At 34.3% G+C, this 17,938-nt stretch overlaps 1 protein-coding gene across 2 annotated transcripts in view; it reads right to left on the bottom strand.

Annotated features, from left to right (window-relative positions):
- Positions 1 to 17,938, bottom strand: part of LOC306856107 (uncharacterized protein) — a 37,913-nt gene that overhangs the window by 5,761 nt on the left and 14,214 nt on the right. Inside the window, exons 3-14 of one of the 2 annotated variants that reach the window (XM_079395132.1) lie at positions 13,835 to 13,980; positions 8,397 to 8,843; positions 6,929 to 7,177; positions 6,171 to 6,266; positions 5,818 to 5,955; positions 4,904 to 4,996; positions 4,512 to 4,718; positions 4,317 to 4,421; positions 2,966 to 3,118; positions 2,018 to 2,185; positions 746 to 919; positions 582 to 671 (exon numbers count right to left, since the gene is read on the bottom strand). In XM_079395132.1, the coding sequence (XP_079251258.1) occupies positions 582 to 671; positions 746 to 919; positions 2,018 to 2,185; positions 2,966 to 3,118; positions 4,317 to 4,421; positions 4,512 to 4,718; positions 4,904 to 4,996; positions 5,818 to 5,955; positions 6,171 to 6,266; positions 6,929 to 7,177; positions 8,397 to 8,843; positions 13,835 to 13,867 (1,953 nt within the window). In that variant the 5' untranslated portion in view covers positions 13,868 to 13,980. The remainder of the gene's footprint in view (positions 1 to 581; positions 672 to 745; positions 920 to 2,017; positions 2,186 to 2,965; positions 3,119 to 4,316; positions 4,422 to 4,511; positions 4,719 to 4,903; positions 4,997 to 5,817; positions 5,956 to 6,170; positions 6,267 to 6,928; positions 7,178 to 8,396; positions 8,844 to 13,834; positions 13,981 to 17,938) is intronic. The other variant, XM_079395131.1, reaches the window with a different exon arrangement.

Raw genomic sequence — 17,938 nt, forward strand, 5'->3', positions numbered from 1 at the left:
GAATAGAAATCATAAAACTTATACAATTTATTAAAGTTTAACAAAAAATTAATTTTTTTGGGGGCCCTATAAAATAAATTTTATTTTCCCAAATTCTGTTTTCCCCATTTTTTTTTTTTTTATTATTATAAAAAAAAGAAAAAAGCTTAACCAATTAAATGAATAAAACCTTAATTTATTTCATTTATTAAAATGTTTACAATAATAAATTATAAAATATTAATACAAAATCTTTTTTTTAGTAATTTTGGTGTTGTATGTTTCTGGATTTATGATTTGATAAATATTTATCAAAAATGGTAGTAATAAAATAAAGGCATGAAACATGAACGATTTAACTTTTTATGTAATAAATATTTTTTGTAATAAAATGATAAATAAAATTTAACATTTCTGGAACAATAGAGGTGTATTGTAAAAATTAAAACATTGTTAACAATAAATATATAATTTATGATTACTATTGAGAAGTAATAATAATAGTAGTTAACCTAAGCTTTTATTGTCCTGTAAACTGGATTCTGTGATTTTGTCATGAGCCGTGTTACAGAGGTCTAAAGCGGTTTTTGGTGGTTTCTGACCTGATCCAGAGCTCTCTTGTGTTTGGACGCCCATCGCTGCTCGTTCTCCTGCAGGTCCTCCAGATCTGCCTCCAGATCGATGATCTTCTCCTGAAACACACACAGATGCGTCAGTGGTGTTCGTGTGTGTGTCAGCGGAGGTGTGTGTGAGGTCAGCGCTGTACCTGGGCCAGCTTGAGCTGTTTGGAGAGCTCGTCTCTGGACTGTCCCAGCGTCTGCAGCTCCATGCGCAGATCCTCCACCGTTCTCTCGGCCTGTTTGCACTGCAGCTGCACTCGCTCCCGCAGCTGGATCTCCTCCTCCAGCGTCTGCTCCTTATCGCTCAGCTTATCCGTCACCTGACACACACACACAGTCAGATGGAGCTCATCGCAACATTTAGTCCTTTTTTAAATTTGAACGTAATTGTCATTTTTAGTAATTATTATAGTCGTGGTTTAATGGTAATTTTATTAGTAGTGTTGTCATTTTTATTTTATGTATTATTTGTTCTTGTGCTTCAGTAATGCACTGCATCTTTTGTCAAGCTAATAAACCCCATCAAATGCTACATGCTTTACAAAAATGTACTAGTAATGTCAATTAATTTATTCCTTTTTGTAATTTAATTATTTTTTCATTTTTAAATAAAAATAAAATCATAAAATAATTATTCTAGCAATTTTAATTTGAGTGGTTTTGGCATTATTATTATTAAATAGGTCTGTATTTTTTAATAAGTTTTTTTTTTTTAGTTTTAGTTATTTTAGTAGGATACATTTTAACTAAAAAAGAGAAAATCAGAAATATTGCCTTTTATATTGGCAATAGCTGAATAAAATAAGTTTTTTGTTTTTTCTTTTATTTCAGTTAATTTATTTCAAGTAATGATTTGTTTTTAAATGGCTTTAGTTTTAGTTAAATGCACCATGAATATACTATGACACACACTAATATTTAAAAGCCTGGGGTTGATACAGTTTTTTATGTTTCTGAAAGAAGTCTCTTCTGCTCACCAGGGCTGCATTTATTTGATCACAAATACAGAAAAATTCTGAAATATTAATCACAGTTTACAATAGCTGGTTTCTATGTGAATATCTGTTCAAATATCATTTATTTCTGTGATCTGCAGCTGTATTTTCAGCATCATTACTCCAGTCTTCAGTGTCACATGATCCTTCAGAAATCATAATAATATGGTGACTTGCTACTCAAGAAATATTTCTGATTATCATCAATGTTAAAAACAGTTGTGCTGTTGAATATTTTTGTGGAAACGGTGATATATTTTATTTCTCAGGATTCACAGATGATTAGAAAGTTAAAAAGAACAGCATTTATTTGAAATAGAAATCTTCTGTAACATTATAAATATCTTTACTTCTGAATGCATTGCTGCTGAACAACAGTATTAATTCCTCTGAGAAAGCGATATAAATGTGTATTAATGGTACCTCTCCCTGCAGTCTGCTGACGATCTGTGTGAGGTGCAGCAGCTCCTGGTCTTTCTCCAGCACGCTCTCCTCCAGCTCCTCCACCCGCAGCTGAATATCGGCCCTCAGCTTCTGCTGCAAACTCAGCTCCGATCGCGCCTGATTCCCCTCCTGCAGCGCGTCTGCCAGCTAACAATACACATCACAGGACCAAAACATTAATAAAGAAATTACATATATTTATACAAACATATATACATATATATATATATATATATATATATATACACACATATACGTGTGTGTGAGTGTATATATATATATATATATATATATATATATATATATATATATATATATATATATATATATATATATATATATATATATATAAATATAAATAACATTTGTAAAAAATAATTATTTTTAAAATTATATTTATATAATTATAATTATAATTAATTATATTAGTATTAAATGATTTTTTAAAACACCTGCGAGCCATGAAGGTGTGTGTGAATGTGTGAGAGTGAGCGTGTGTATGTGTGAGTGTGTGTGTGTGTGTGAGAGAGCGTGTGAGTGAGTGAGAGTGTGTGTGTGTGTGAGTGAGTGAGTGAGTGTGTGTGTGTGTGTGTGAGAGAGTGAGTGAGTGAGTGTGAGAGTGAGTGAGTGAGAGCGAGTGAGTGTGTGTGTGTGAGTGAGCGAGCGAGCGAGTGAGCGTGTGAGTGAGCGAGCGAGTGAGAGTGAGTGAGTGAGAGAGCGTGTGAGTGAGTGAGTGAGTGAGTGAGAGAGTGTGTGTGTGTGTGTGTGAGAGTGAGTGAGTGAGTGTGTGTGTGAGAGTGAGAGTGAGAGTGAGAGTCTGTGTGTGTGTGAGCGAGCGAGCCAGCGAGCGAGCCAGCGAGCGTGCGTGCGTGCGTGAGTGAGTGAGTGAGTGAGTGAGTGCGTGCGTGCGAGTAAGTGTGTGTATACCTCTGTCTCCAGACTTGAAACAGTGTTGCTGAGTTCTAGAGCTTTCTTGGCTTTGGTTTCCTTCTCCAGCTCCAGCTCCTCCAGGTTTCTCTCAGCGAGCCACAGTTTCTCTGACACAGTCTGAGCGTGTTGAGCTTGTTTCTCCAGAACTTCCTGAAGAAAACACACACAGAGGATCAGCTTGAGAAAACATCCTAAATAAAAGCCAACAAGTCACATACATTCATTTTCACACAGTAAATAAAGCCCTGATGAGCAGCTTTCAATAACTGTTACGTGATGTAAAATAATATTATAACAACCCCTAATTTTACATTTTGCTTATTAAAGACCATTAGTTGCTGAAAAGCATTTAGTATTTTATGGGGTTTATTTGTATGACAAAAAGTGCAGTGCATTACTAAAGCACCAAAACAAAGAAGAAAAATAATACATGAATAATAATAATATAAATAAAAAAATTAACAATAAAATAAATTACCTTTTGTTTTATGTTTGTTCCATTATATTATTACCCCTAATTTTATAATTAGCATAAAATAATAATAAATATAACAATACACACAAAATAATATAATAAACTAAATAAATACAATACAAAAATAATAAATATAATAAAATAATTAATACATATAAATATAAAGGAAATAATAAAGCAAATGGCCATTTGTTTTGTGTTTATTTCATGACGTTATTATCACCCCTAATTTGACCTTTTTTTGACATTACTGTTATGAAAAGCATTTAGCATTTTATGGGGTTCATAAACAATAAAATTTATAAAAAAAACAGCCTAATAATAAAATATTAAACCAAAAATATTACTATAATAAAATAAATAATAAATATAAAATAAATAAAATACTAAAAATTAGTGCTGTCAAATGATTAATCGCATCCAAAATAAACGTTTTTGTTTACATATGTACGTGTGCTGTGTTTATTATGTATATATAAATACACACACATACAGCATATATTTAGAAAATATTTACATGTATATACATTTATATTTGTATATTATTATATTTTATATTAGATATAAATATATTTAATATATAAACAAACTTTTTCTTAAATATATACATGCATGTGCTTGTATATATACAAAATATATACATATATACAAAATATTATATACATAATAAATATACACTCATGAAAACAAAAACTTTTATTTTGGATGCGATTAATCATGATCAATCGTTTGACAGCACTACTAAAAATATATCTATAATATTAAAATAAACAAACATAAAATAATGATAAAATAAATATTATTTGTATTATGTTTGTCTTTGAGAGTATGGAGAAGCATGTTTATTTGTGATGCAAACACACTTTGACACACCTCAGTGTCCTGTATTTTGTTCTTGAGCGTCTGCTGCAGGTAGTTGAAGGCGTATTCCTGAGTGTTTGCTTCGACCATCACCTCCCGCGCCTCCTTCAGCTCTTTCTGCAAACACACACACACACACACACACACACGTGTTGATGACCTGTGAGCTGACAGTGCGTGTTCTGCTGTGGTAGGTGGTGTCTGTACCTCCATCTGTTTGAAGCGCTCCAGCATGACGTTGTTGTTGCTCTCTAACTCCACGATCTTCTCGCGCAGACGGTTCATCTCGCCCTGCATCTGCGTGTTCGTCCGCAGCAGATCTTCATTGTTCACCAGCAGACCTCGCATCTCGAAGCGGATCTGGTTCCTCTCCTTCTCCATCTCAATGCTCTCCGCTTCCAGAAACTGGTTCCTCTGCAGCACATAAATAGACATATTAAACACAATCTGCATTCTGCATGGATTCTGAATGTGTTTTGTGGCCTGAACATTAGTATATTCATAATGGCATGCTACCAGTTGTGAATTGTGCATAACGTGAATCATGATTTATGGATGATAATTGCAGAATAAAACTTTCATGTGTGTTGCATACTGACCCTGCGACAGTCCTCCAGCTGTTTGGTCAGTTCCTGGATGAAATCCAGTTTGCCCGGCTGGTTGTTTCGTTGAATGAGTTGACTTGGAGTCGCCTTCAGGAGAGAAAACATGAGTTCAAATCTGTGAGTTTTAATAAAAATCATCCTCTGAGACATAAACGTGCCCATTGAATAAACATATTTATTGCTTTATTGCTTTTAATTATTTAATAAATAAGCACATTTAATTTTTTTTTTATTAGAAAACCGATAATAAAATAATAAATACAATAAATGTAGTAATTTTATACATTAATTTTATTTTAATACATATTAAATTTATATGCATTTTGTTTTAATAAAAAATTGATAGCTTTATTCTATTTTAATATAAATTGATTGTGTTGTTTTTGTATTTATTTATTTATTTTACTACAAACTGATCACTTTATTTTATTTATTTATTTTAACATTACATTTATATTTATGTAGGCTGATTGCATTTTTTTATATAAATTCTTTATTTTAATATACATTACATTTATATTTACATATATTATTTTTTATTTAAATAAAAATTATTTTTTATTTTATTTATAAATTGAATTTAAGTTATTTTAATTTTTTTTGTTTATTTTTATTTATATTTTCTGTTTTAGTTTTAGTCATTTTTATTACAGTAAGTTTTTGTTTGTCATTTTTACTAGTTTTTGTTTTCATATTTATATAAAATATTCAATATAAATATATATATATTTTTTTTTTATAAACATGTCAGTTTTTATTCATTTTTAGATTTTGAAACAGAATGAGACAGAATAAGTTTACATTTTTATTTTATTTTATTTCCGTTAACACAGATAATTTTAATATAAATTGATTGCTTTATTTATGGATTAATATTTATTTCCTGATTCTCAGCGGAGCAGACTCACGTCTCGTCTGCGGGTCAGACTGTCGTATCCGGGGACTCGTGTGCGGTGGTTCAGACCTGGACTGCTAACAGGACTCACGCTTCTGTTTAGACCAAACATGTTCATCTCAGAGACGGCGGGTGACATCACTTCCTGTGTCTGACAGACCAATCAAAATACATTCAGAGCACCGCCTCAAATGTCATGCAGTCTGAATTCATATGAAGTCACAGAAGCTATAATAATTCTAAAAGAAGTAGACAGTCGTTGAAGAGAGTGAAGTGTTGTATGTGAGACTGTAGGACACACGTTCATGTTCTGTCCACTAGAGGGACACACACTCACTGTCATTTGTATAATGTGCATTTATTCACCTTGAAGTCAGACATTCTGTTGACCGGACTGTAGTCCAGCGAGAGCGTCGCATACGGACTGTTGAAAACTCGGGGAGGACTTTCAAAGCCGCCCATCTGCAAGAATACAGAGAGACATTACTTTACTGTTAGAGCGTGGCAGAAATAACCTTTAAAGCAGCATGTTCCTTTTTAAACTGACACCACAATATTCATAATAGTAATACTAATAATTCCTATAAAAATGAAAAAAAAAAAAAAGAGTTGATTAAAACAAAACAAATGGCTAATATTATAATAAACAAGTTATATTAAAATTATGCCCCAAAAATTTAAATCTATATATAAATTATAGCTTTTGCTGTGACACAAATGTCATATATTTTTTAAAATACTATTTAAAAAAAAAAAAAAAAAATTATATATATATTTATTTAAAAATGTAATCATTTATTATTTTATTTAATGCAAAATATTAATATTTTTTTCCAATAACTTTTTTAAACACATGCAAGCCAAGCATTGCATAACTGTTGGGGAAGAATTAACCAAAGTAATGCAAAAGTGCATTAGTTTCTGTCATATTAATATCACTGAGATACTATTATAGTTTTTATTCATTTTTATATTTTTTACTCTACTCTGCTATACTATATCCTACTTTATTCTATTATATCCTACTCTACTCTACTATGCTATACTATATCCTATGTTATATCCTACTTTATTCTACTATATCCTATCCTATATTCATAAAAAAGTAACATGTTTTGACTCACTTTATCGGACATGCTGTCCCAGTCCCGGGATGAGAGCGACTCCATGGAGCCACGCATCACTGAACTGACCCTCGGCAGATTCCCGTTGCTCCCGACGCTGGCAGAGCCGCTGCTGTACACATTGGAGCCGCTGGTGCCGTTGGAGCCCAGGTAGAGTTGGTACTTGGGGTTGGGGCGGATTTTGGGGGTGGTGGGCTCATCCTCGGACTGAGGGCTGCTGTGCTGCTTCTCGCCGTTTAGGTTGGATTGCTGGGTAAGAAAGAGAGTGGCATGAGAGACAATTAAACATTAATCATCGGAAATCAAGCTCAGCGTCATGAATCAGAACACAAACGAGTGAGGACAGAGATGCTGTTTGAATCATAAACCAAAACACATAAACAGCGATTATTACAGCAAATCAGATGCATGTTGTGTTACAAACACTCAGAGACACAACAGACACACACATGCACATCTGAAGCACACAAATCATGCACAGGGCTAATACAACAAAAAAACATGTCCATTACTTGTTTTTTCACCTATAATAATATGTTATAATTTGATTATTGCAGTGTATTTTGTGCTATTTAATTGCTTTTTACCAGCATTTTATTTTATTTTTATTTTTTTTCTTAATGTGCACTCTCCCTTATGAAATAAATAAATAAAAATAAACAAATAAATACAAACAAATGTTAACCTTAATAAAATTAAATGTGAAAAACAAACTTATTTTATTTCAGCTACTTGCCAAGGCAACATTTCTCATTTTTATTTAGTTTAACTTGATGTACTAAAATAACTACATCTAAAACTGGTATAACAATTAATAATAATAATAACAACAAAAACACAGCAAAATTACTAAAACTTTCAATTTAAAATGATAAGACGTAAAAAATTAAATCAATAAAACATAAATATAAAAACCAGATCAAAATATTAATAAAAACGTCAAATAAATAAATTTAACCTTAATAAAATAATAAAATAAATAAATAAAATTAAATAAAAAAAATTATAATTTAAGCTACTTGCCAAGGCAACATTTCTCATTTTCATCAAGCTTAACTTGAAATAAAACAACTAAAGCTGATATTAAAATAAAAAAACTATAGGGAAATAAATAATAATGACAACAAAGCACAACAAAATTCCTACAACTAAGTAAATTAAAATAAATAAATAAATATAAAACATTAAATATTAAAAAAAAAATTTAAAGGGAAGTATAACAATAAAAAACAAACTATATAAAAACAGAATCTCACTGATAGTAAAACACCACCACTCATGCACAGACAAAACGCTCTGAGACATGGACACGAGTCTGGATTGGTCAGTGTCAGCTGATTGACGAAGCGTGAGTCTGAAATCTAAGGCTGTCATTGGCTGACTGCAGTAGATTCATGCGTGCCAGGACTCAGATTCACAGTGAAGCAGCGCGGCCGGGTCCGATACCGAGAGCGTCTCGGACACTTACCGAACCGGAATCAGAGACAGCCGCTTTGTCTTTACTGCGATGGGACATTTGTTTGTCATCGCTCTTCTTCTTCTCTGTGCCGTGGCGTTTCTGCTCGGAGCTTTCTTGTGTTTTCGGTTCTGAAGGTTCACTGGAGACCGGGTTCTGGTTCTTCCCTCTCTCTCTGCTTTCATGTCTCATTTTCCCAGAGTCCTGTGTGCTCACGTCTTGCTGTTTGATCTTCAGCGAGCCGAGGCGTGGCGGCGGTGTTGGCGGCCCGTCAAACCTGTATATGAGATCTTTAACGCTTCCAGAGCGTTTCAGATTAGATCCGCCGATTAGTGTCGTCTTATTGGCCGTCCAGATCCGGTCCTCGTCGTCCAGCGTGAGGCTCCTCGCTTTGGACGATCTTGTCTGAGCGTCTGCATTGTGTTTGGAGACACGCACTGAGTCTTTCCTGTCTTTTCCCTAGAAATACATCACCGATTCAACACACACTTACTTGCATTTGCTTTTCTGAAGAAATATTCTTCATTTCACCCACTAGAGTTAAGCAACTGTGATAATCCTGAGGGAAAACGCATTAAACACCCATCAAACGTGTGCAAGTTACGACAGAACCGATGTATTGCGAAACACACAAGCGCCGTTTCACCCAGACAGAACACGGACCAAAAATTAGTTGCTCTGATGAATCACTGATTCATTCTTTCCAGAAAAAGCACACTAGTTTCTGTGTTTGCATGTAAACATTAGCATGCATCTCAATTTATTACTGAAAACTCATATACTTTGGCAGTTTGTGGAATGAGTTTCTTTCTTCTGCTGAAAATAAATGAAGAAGGTGAAAAAAACAATCAGTTGCTGGTCCACAGTGACTTCCATAGTATTTTCCCCCTACTATCAAAGTCAATGTGGACCAGCAACTGTTTGGTTACCCATATTCTTCAAAGTATCTTCTTTTGTGTTCAGCACAAGACAGAAGTTAATACAGGTTTGGGACAACATGTGAGTGAGTAAATAATGACAGAAATTAAATGTCAGGGTGAATTATCCCTTTAATGACAAGCGGCAGCATGTTTAGTAGGCTACTGTCCATTTAAGACCTGCACGCATCTCAGCTGTTTACTTTCATTGTAGACATAACCAGTCTAATACATAAACCTTGTGTGTTTTGACAGTATTAGAGCTAAAGACAACTTAGCTCAGTGATCAGGCGCTGTTTAACAGGTTTTTTAGTGCACGCGCTTCAGGTGTGCATGCTCAGAAATACCATTGAGCTTAAAGAGAGAGATCAGGGACGACGAAAGGCGATGAATACGTCAAACCAGCGCATGAATTAAACTTAACCAGGAAAGCTTTAAAGCAGATTCAAATAATGTGCTTTTGTGATTGTGAATACGTGCAGTGTCCCGTGAGAGTAACTCTACCGCTGAGTTAACACTGATGTGAAAGTATGTAGCGTTGTACTAGGCTATATATAGATACTGCGGCGCCAGAACTGTAACGGAGTATGTGTGCTGTAGCTACCATATACTACCATATTTCTTCAAAAGCAGATCGTGGAGACCTCTTTATCGTCCACGATCAAAAATCGTCCTATCGCACACCCCTACACATATATAATTTGATTTCAGTTGCATGAAACTGAAGTAAAAAAAACAAAAATTATATATATATAATTTTATAATGCATCATGATATTGCACAATACCTTGGTATTATCATCTTTACCACGGTACTTTTGAAGCGTGTTTCTTCAGTAGGCCGTGGTGTGTGTGTAATTCTGGACAGATTCAGATCCGCTCATGTGGAAATCGAGCTGATGTTCCACTGAACCGCACAAATGCAATTGCGTTATGACATGTTACTGTGAGCTTAAAGAGATCAGGGACGACGAAAGGCGATGAATTCACATATAAGCTCGGATACTCGCTAGCGGCTCTTTTACAATCCAATATTTCCCCCTTCTTTAAATCCAAAAATCCCAAACAGCTGGCCGTCAGTAAACACCTACACATGCTCTCACACACACTGAACACCATCATCCAATATATCAATTAATAAAGCTTAATTATGGAAATTAGGGTCCGAGGATGATTTTGAGGCCTAATCCAGGGACTCGCTCAGCGCTCTTCCCCAGGGACGCTGCACTAATCTCTGGGTAACAGAGCGGCCGGCTCCCCGGGTCACTCTGAGGGGATTAGGACTTAATCTACGATTTAATGTGATTCATTTGATTTCAGTTGCATGAAACTGAAGTAAAAAAACAAAAACAAAAAAAAGGATACCTAATAAAAATACCTAATAAAAAAAATGACAAACTTTATAATTAAAATACATTTAATTTTTAATAAAATAACAAATCGCATCTCAAAATATGAAATAAAATTTCTTGTCAATATTTCAGATAGTTCTCAGCATTTCTCATTTTCATTTAGTTCAGCTCGGTATACTAAAACTTAAATAACGTTAATAAAAACTATACAGACAATTTATAAAATTCTAAAAATGACAAAAAACAAACAAATTTACTAAAAATGTCACATTTAAATGAATCAGAAAATGTAAAAATAAAAAACTAATTAAAAATATTAATAAAATTTGTAGTAGTACCTAAATGACACTAAATATTTTATAAAAAATTTGATTTCATAAATGTATGCAAAGTTTAAAACAATGCTGCGTAATTCAATTTGTCTTATATTTTTGTCATTGGGTGTTTTCACTTATTACTGTTGCCTCTAGTAATTCTGTGTCTGCTTTTTAATTTCCAACCTATTTTTGGTTCATTTTAAGCCAGCAATAGTAATTTTCAATCAATATTTGAGTTAATTAAAACAACCCAGCATGTTGGGTCACAGATTTAACCCAAATGGCTAGGTTAAAATAACCCAACGCTGGATTTGTCCCACCCCAATTGGGTTGTTTTAACCCAGTGTTTTTTTTAGAGTGTAATATAAAATGAAATGATCCATCAGGAGAGTTGTGATATTTCACAATGCCATGGTATTATCATCTTTACCAGGGTATTTCAGAAGCACTGATCTCTAGCGATGCCAATCACTTACAGTATTTAAGAGCTTGGAGGGGATTATCGCTTAATCTACGATTTAATGTGATTAATTTCCACCAAATCTGATCTGATTCGGTGAGCGTCCCGCGGGACGAGGCTGCGTCTCGGAGCAGTGAATTTAAATAAATGACATCATATAAGCCTGTGACAGCCTGGCATTTATGAATATGATAGAGATTATTAACGTTATGATGATGCGACAAATAAACTCCTCAAAATCCCCAAAACTGCAACGATCGGCGAGCCTGTTGCTGTGGCAAATAAAATGTAGTCACATGACCGTAATGAGAATCAGCATTGAACTGGGTATTTAAAAATGTGCTTAACATGAAATGTGGCATCTTATTTTTTAAGTCTAAAGAAGAACATGACTGGCTTATTTTTTCACCACAGAATCAAATATAAAAAAAGAAAATATATTTTGGTTAAAGAAAATGAAGACCATTACGAATGCAATGTGCATACAATGTTTCATGCATTGTGAGATTTCTATTGTTTTACAAGCTTTTATTAATGCTGATTTGCTGATATTTGGAATTTTTGTGGGGATTTTTTGTGCATTAAAATAAAGAGAATTGGAGATTTAAACATTCTCTTAACATGAAAACAACGTCACGATATGAAATAATCATAATGGTCCTTAAACAGGCTTCATGTTCTTCACGCAAACATCATTTCGTGTGATTTTGGGGTGGAACATGTTTTCATGAAATTCACTCGTGAATAAGTGAAGGGTGTGTGTGGGAATGAGACGCAGTGTGTGTGTGTGTGTGTTTGAGTGTATATGTGCATGAGTATGAGAGTGTGTCTGTGTGTGTGTGTGTGTGTGTGTGTGCCTCAGGGTGTGGTGGAGTAACATATGGTGCTGAATGGAGGATGCGCTCTGACCCAGTTTCCAGCTCAAAATCACACTCACTGAGTCTACTACAACTACATTTATACACTTTCACACTAAAACATGAGCGGTGAATGTCCGAGCGAAACCTGGGCGCTGTTATGTGATCGCTAGTAATTTTAGTGTCTATATGATTGACTTATGCACAGTACTAGTAATGTATTCATAATTCAGAAGTGACTGAAGAGCGCCTACACTGCTGTCTATATGATATATATCAGTTTATTTCAGCTAGTTGCTGAGGCTAGTTTACTTTAACTTGCTGTTCTAAAATACCTGAAAAAACTGAAATAAAAACTAAAATGTAGAAAAAAAGTGAATCTGTTAACATTAGTTGATGTACTGTGAACTAACATTCAAAAAGGTTAGTAAATGCTGTAAAAATACCCTGTTCACTGTTAATTCATGTTAAAGCATTAACTAATATTAACAAAATTGTTACCAAAATATGAATAAAAACTATAGACAATAAAAAGGGATTGATTTTACAACACAAAAACAGTGCTTTTACACACTGCCATCTGCATGTTAAAACAAGCTTGCCTTTAATTATTTTCTAAAATGGCCTGTTTAATTATCATAAGTGTTATTATTACACACCCAAATCTAATTCATCAGCAATAAAACCTCAGTAATGTTCATCCAACATCAAAAGACGACATCAAAACCTCTGGAGAAAAGAGCGAAACGTGCAAAAGCAAAGCGCTGAATGACTACACATGGTGAAGGAGAAAAACACGAGGCGTGACGGAGAAGAGAAGAGCTGCAGGTGAGCGGACAGATGCTCCAGAAGATCCACATTCACATCAGAAACATCTGGACATCTCACACACACATACACACCTGCAGCAGGCGACACGCATTCATGTGTTAAACAGGGAAAAACACACCAAACACCATCATTCTGCAAAGACATACGCTGACCTAAACTCCACTCAAATATTCAATCAAAGTCCTGATTTAAACAGCATTTCTGCCTTGTTTTCCAACAAAATTAGTTTCTTGTCATGTATATGTATTGTTTTAAGCCATTTTAAACTAAATTGACCCAAAATTGATGTCCATCAGGATACTTATGACAGGGTTACTGTGGTTAATTAACAGTAAAACCACAACCATTAAAAAAAGAAATGCATTACTAGAAATAAACTAAATGTTAACTGAAATAAAATATATATAAAAAGTAAATATTTTATTTCAGCTTGTTGCCATTTAACTGGATGTGCTAAAATAACTAAAACCCATATAAAAATGCTTTAATTTTTTAAAAAATGCAATAAATACAAATGACAAAAACACACAAGAAAATTTAAATAAAAACAGAAAATACAACAATAAAATCCATTTAAAAAATGGTACTAAAATAACAGCAAAAACATGATAACTCTATTGTGTGAACTAATAACCATTAGAGAGGAGAGTGGAATATCGGCTGTTACTCGAGTGTGTTGAGATATATATATGTGTGTGTGTGTGTGTGTGTATTTACCGTGCTGGTTTCCTGCGCACTCATTCCTGGCATCCCGTTGGTCAGTTTGTCACGCGGTTGGTTCAGTTTTTCCCAGCAAACTCTGTCAAAAACAGTCTTTAGACTCCCACAATGCACTTCAGCAGCTCTTGTTTCTCTAACGGCAACTAAAATACAGAGAAAGAGACGACGGAGAATAAAATAAACCGACAAATCAAATCAGATCTGAGCGGCACAATCTCCTGTTGTAACCTGTGAAACACAAATACATTAAAACATTTTAAATAGGCTGTTAAAATAAATAAAATAAAGATTATTAATTATATTTATATAGTTATATAAATATTAAGATACATAAAATATTTAAATACTTTATATATTTGTATGCACATTTAATTTGTAATATAAATCTAAAATGAATAACTAAATTGTGTATATTTTACTGTTCATTTTTATATAACTTTTATATTTAACTAACATACTATTTAATGAAATGCTATTCCAGTTTTAAGTCTCCTACTTTAAAATGTTACATTTAATGCAATGTGTTACTCTCTGAAATTTACTAGTAGTTTACTAGTGAAAAATGACTCTACACCAAACTTACTTCAGTGTAGGAGCCACAGGTTACTTATCTTGCTATTTTATATTTTTATACTTCATTTTATTTGACTTCTTATTTAATAATTGTGAATTGGGGCATAATTCTTTCAAAAACAAACAAATTTACAATGTGACATGACAATTAATTTCACCCAAATTCTCATTATAGTACACTGAATATGCATACTGGGAGAAACAAAAACTAAAAAAACAACAACAAAGACTTCTGCAAAATCATTACTCAAAAGACTAGTCCTGCCTGAAGTCTGTGGTTGCTCCACTAGAGGGAGATGCAGTAAAGCACTATGAAGTGTACCCTATGAAGTGACCATCTCGTCTCAAAGCTCTGAAAACATACCAAATGATACCAACGTCCCTACAAAATGCAATTAAATTAATACATGATCAAAAGAACAAAGAATTAAAGTGAAAGGATGCATCTTCTATACTGATCTTTAAATTTAGTAAAACACATGGGAATGGTGCAACAGTCAAATTTAACCCAGGTAAACATGCCCTATAAAACAAAAGGGAAAACAAGCAAAAAGGGAAAGTATCAGATAAAAGAGCTGCACCAGACTGCACAACACCTGCAGCTTCTGCACTGAAAAGCAGCATTCAGACACTACAGCGTAAGGTCATGTGTGTATAATCGGACTGAATGTGATGAATCTGTCAGTTTTCCCCTCGATGACTCCGGAGAAAGTCATCAGTCCTCAGACGGTTAGAGTGACCTCCGCAAACACAGCTCTCAGAGACGGTCGAGAGAGAGAATTCACTTTTCCTTACTAGGAGACTGTTTAGGCTGTTGCTATGCAGTTGCTAATGTATTTGGAGTGTTTTAGGCTGTTTCTATGGTTGCATAAGTAATATAAGGGGCAGTCGTAGCCTAATGGATAGAGAGTTGGACTTGTAACCTGAAGGTCGTGGGTTCGAGTCTCAAGTCCGGCAGGGATTGTAGGTGGGGGAGTGAATAACCAACACTCTCTCCACGACTGAGGTGAGACCCTTGAGCAAGGCACCGAACCCCCAACTGCTCCCCGGGCGCCGCAGCTCCTGGTGTATGGTCACTACTGTGTGTACACTAAAATGCAGAGCACAGATTCTGAGTATGGGTCACCATACTTGGCCACACACCACTTCCCCTATAAATAAGCTATTGTCATGCAGTTGTTAGGGTGATCTGAGTGTTTTAGGCAGTTGCTAGGATGTTTGGAATGTTTTAGGCTGTTGCTATGCAGTTGCTAGGATGTTTGGAATGTTTTAGGCTGTTGCTATGCAGTTGCTAGGATGTTTGGAGTGTTTTAAGCTGTTACTATGTAGTTCTTAGGGTGTTTTGAACATTTTAGGTAGTCGCTATGCAGTTGCTAAGTTGTTGTGAATGTTTTGGGCTGTCGCTATGCAGTTGCTAAGGTATTTGGAGTGTTTTACAGTAGGTTGTTTCTATGGTTGCATAAGTGTTATAAGCTTTTGCAATGCAGTTGCAAGGGTGATCTGAGTGTTTTTGGCTGTTGCTATGTAGTTGTTAAGGTGCTATGAACGTTTTAGGCTGTCACTATGCAGTTGTTGGTTGTTAAATTGTTGGCTAAGTTGTTAGTGTTTTGGGCTGTCACTAAGTTGGGCTGTTGCTATGCTGTTTCTAGGTTATTATGTCTGTTTTAGGCTGTTGCTATGCAGTTGCTAGTGTGTTGTGAGTCTTATAGGTTGTTACTATGCAGTTAATAGGGTGTTCTGAGTGTTTAAGCCTGTTGCTATGGCATTGCTAAGATATTCTGAGTGCTTTAGGCTGTTTCAAATGCAGTTACTAAGGTATTTGGAGTGTTTTTGGTTGTTGCTGTGTTGTTTGTTGCTATGCAGTTGTTAGGGTGTTCTGAGTGTTTTAGCTTGTTAGGGTTTCATCAGTACTTGTATTAGTTATGACTGAGTTAACTAGCAGCACTAGCGCTGTGATTTCCTGATTTCACGCTGAGTTTCTTTGGACCAATCAGACGCGGTGTGAGCGACAGATGAGGCTGATAATGAGACGCTCCATCTGAAACAGGTGCGAATGCATCGGTCCTTTCCAATCACATCCGCGATAATTTATGAGGTGAGATCTGACGATTGTTTCCTTCCAGGGACGAAAGACAAACAGGACAGAAATAAACACGGATGCTTCAGGAAATAAAAAACACTGAGTGGACAAACAAACCAATGCAAAGAACTTCAGGAAGACCGAAGAACAAAAGATGATCAAGAAGATAAATACGGGAAGAATCTGCAAATCCAGACTAACAACTCCATGTGATTAATTATGAAAACATGAATGATATATTAATATGAGCCCAAAAACCTTGTTGCTTGTACTCCCATGGCACAGTCTTGTACCTAAGAATTTCCCATCGAAACTCAATAGATAAAACGAAAAGAAGAAAAAATATATTTAAAAAATAAAAAAAAAAATAAAAAAAATATTATTTTACAAAAAGATAAAGAAACATTAGAAAATAAGTAAAAAAAGATTTAATATTTTGTTTAAAACAAATGTAAAAATTAAAGAATTGAAAGAAAGAAAGAAAGAAAAGGTATAGAGCATTTTTCGATGAAAGCTGTGTTTTGTTTGAATATGATATGTTTGTTTTTATTGTTGCTGATTTAATGGTTTAGTTACGATTTCAATTTCTTTGCGAGGAACAATGCAAAGGATTGATGTACAAAAACAGGTGCTTTCAGTTCGGATTAAAGCACTTTGTCACCAAATAAAGGCACAGAAATCATAAAGGCTGTAAAACGGGATTACATGGATTGTGGGTTTGATTCTTCCAGGGAAAGCAGGCATTTGTTTCACAAGCGTGAACTTCAGAAGACAAGCATCGACTTGCGTTCTGAATGACGGACCAGACTAATTTTGGTTTTGAATTCAAGTCGGTGCAATAAATTATTATATGGGAACAAAACAGCCAAACCCAAAGCGACGTCACAAAGAGACCCGACCTGGTGAGCGAGACGTTTCTCCAACAACAGCAGATTTACTGTAAAGAGCAGAAAGACACGCCTCACAGGAGCAGACCTGGAGTATGGAGATGTGCTAAGACTTGATTCTGAGACTGAAGAGGAGAAATGGGGATTCATTAACAGACACCGCCACTGATGCCATCAACTCAACAAAGACAACAAACAACCTCGAACAGGGTTAATATGGAAATCAGCTTCTGCTTTAAGAGTTAACTCAGCCGTAACGGATTACAGAGGAATGAGAGAAGAACGAAAGAAAAAGAAAAAAATAGATTTAATAATAAAAGATATAAAAGCAAAAAATTATAAAAGCAAAAAATTTTATTAAAATAAAATTAGACTTAAAAATATATAAAAAAATTAAATTAAATAAACAAATTAAAAATATAAAAAGAGAAATAAAAAATAAAAATTTAAAAAAGAAAAATAAGAAAAATTAAAACATTTTTAAAAAATTATGAAAACTAAAAATAAAATAAATAAATTACATTTTTTAATTTATCTGAAAAGGAGGAAGAAAAATGTACA

The sequence above is a fragment of the Barbus barbus genome, assembly GCF_936440315.1.
Source record: "Barbus barbus genome assembly, chromosome: 36".
NCBI lineage: Eukaryota > Metazoa > Chordata > Actinopteri > Cypriniformes > Cyprinidae > Barbus > Barbus barbus.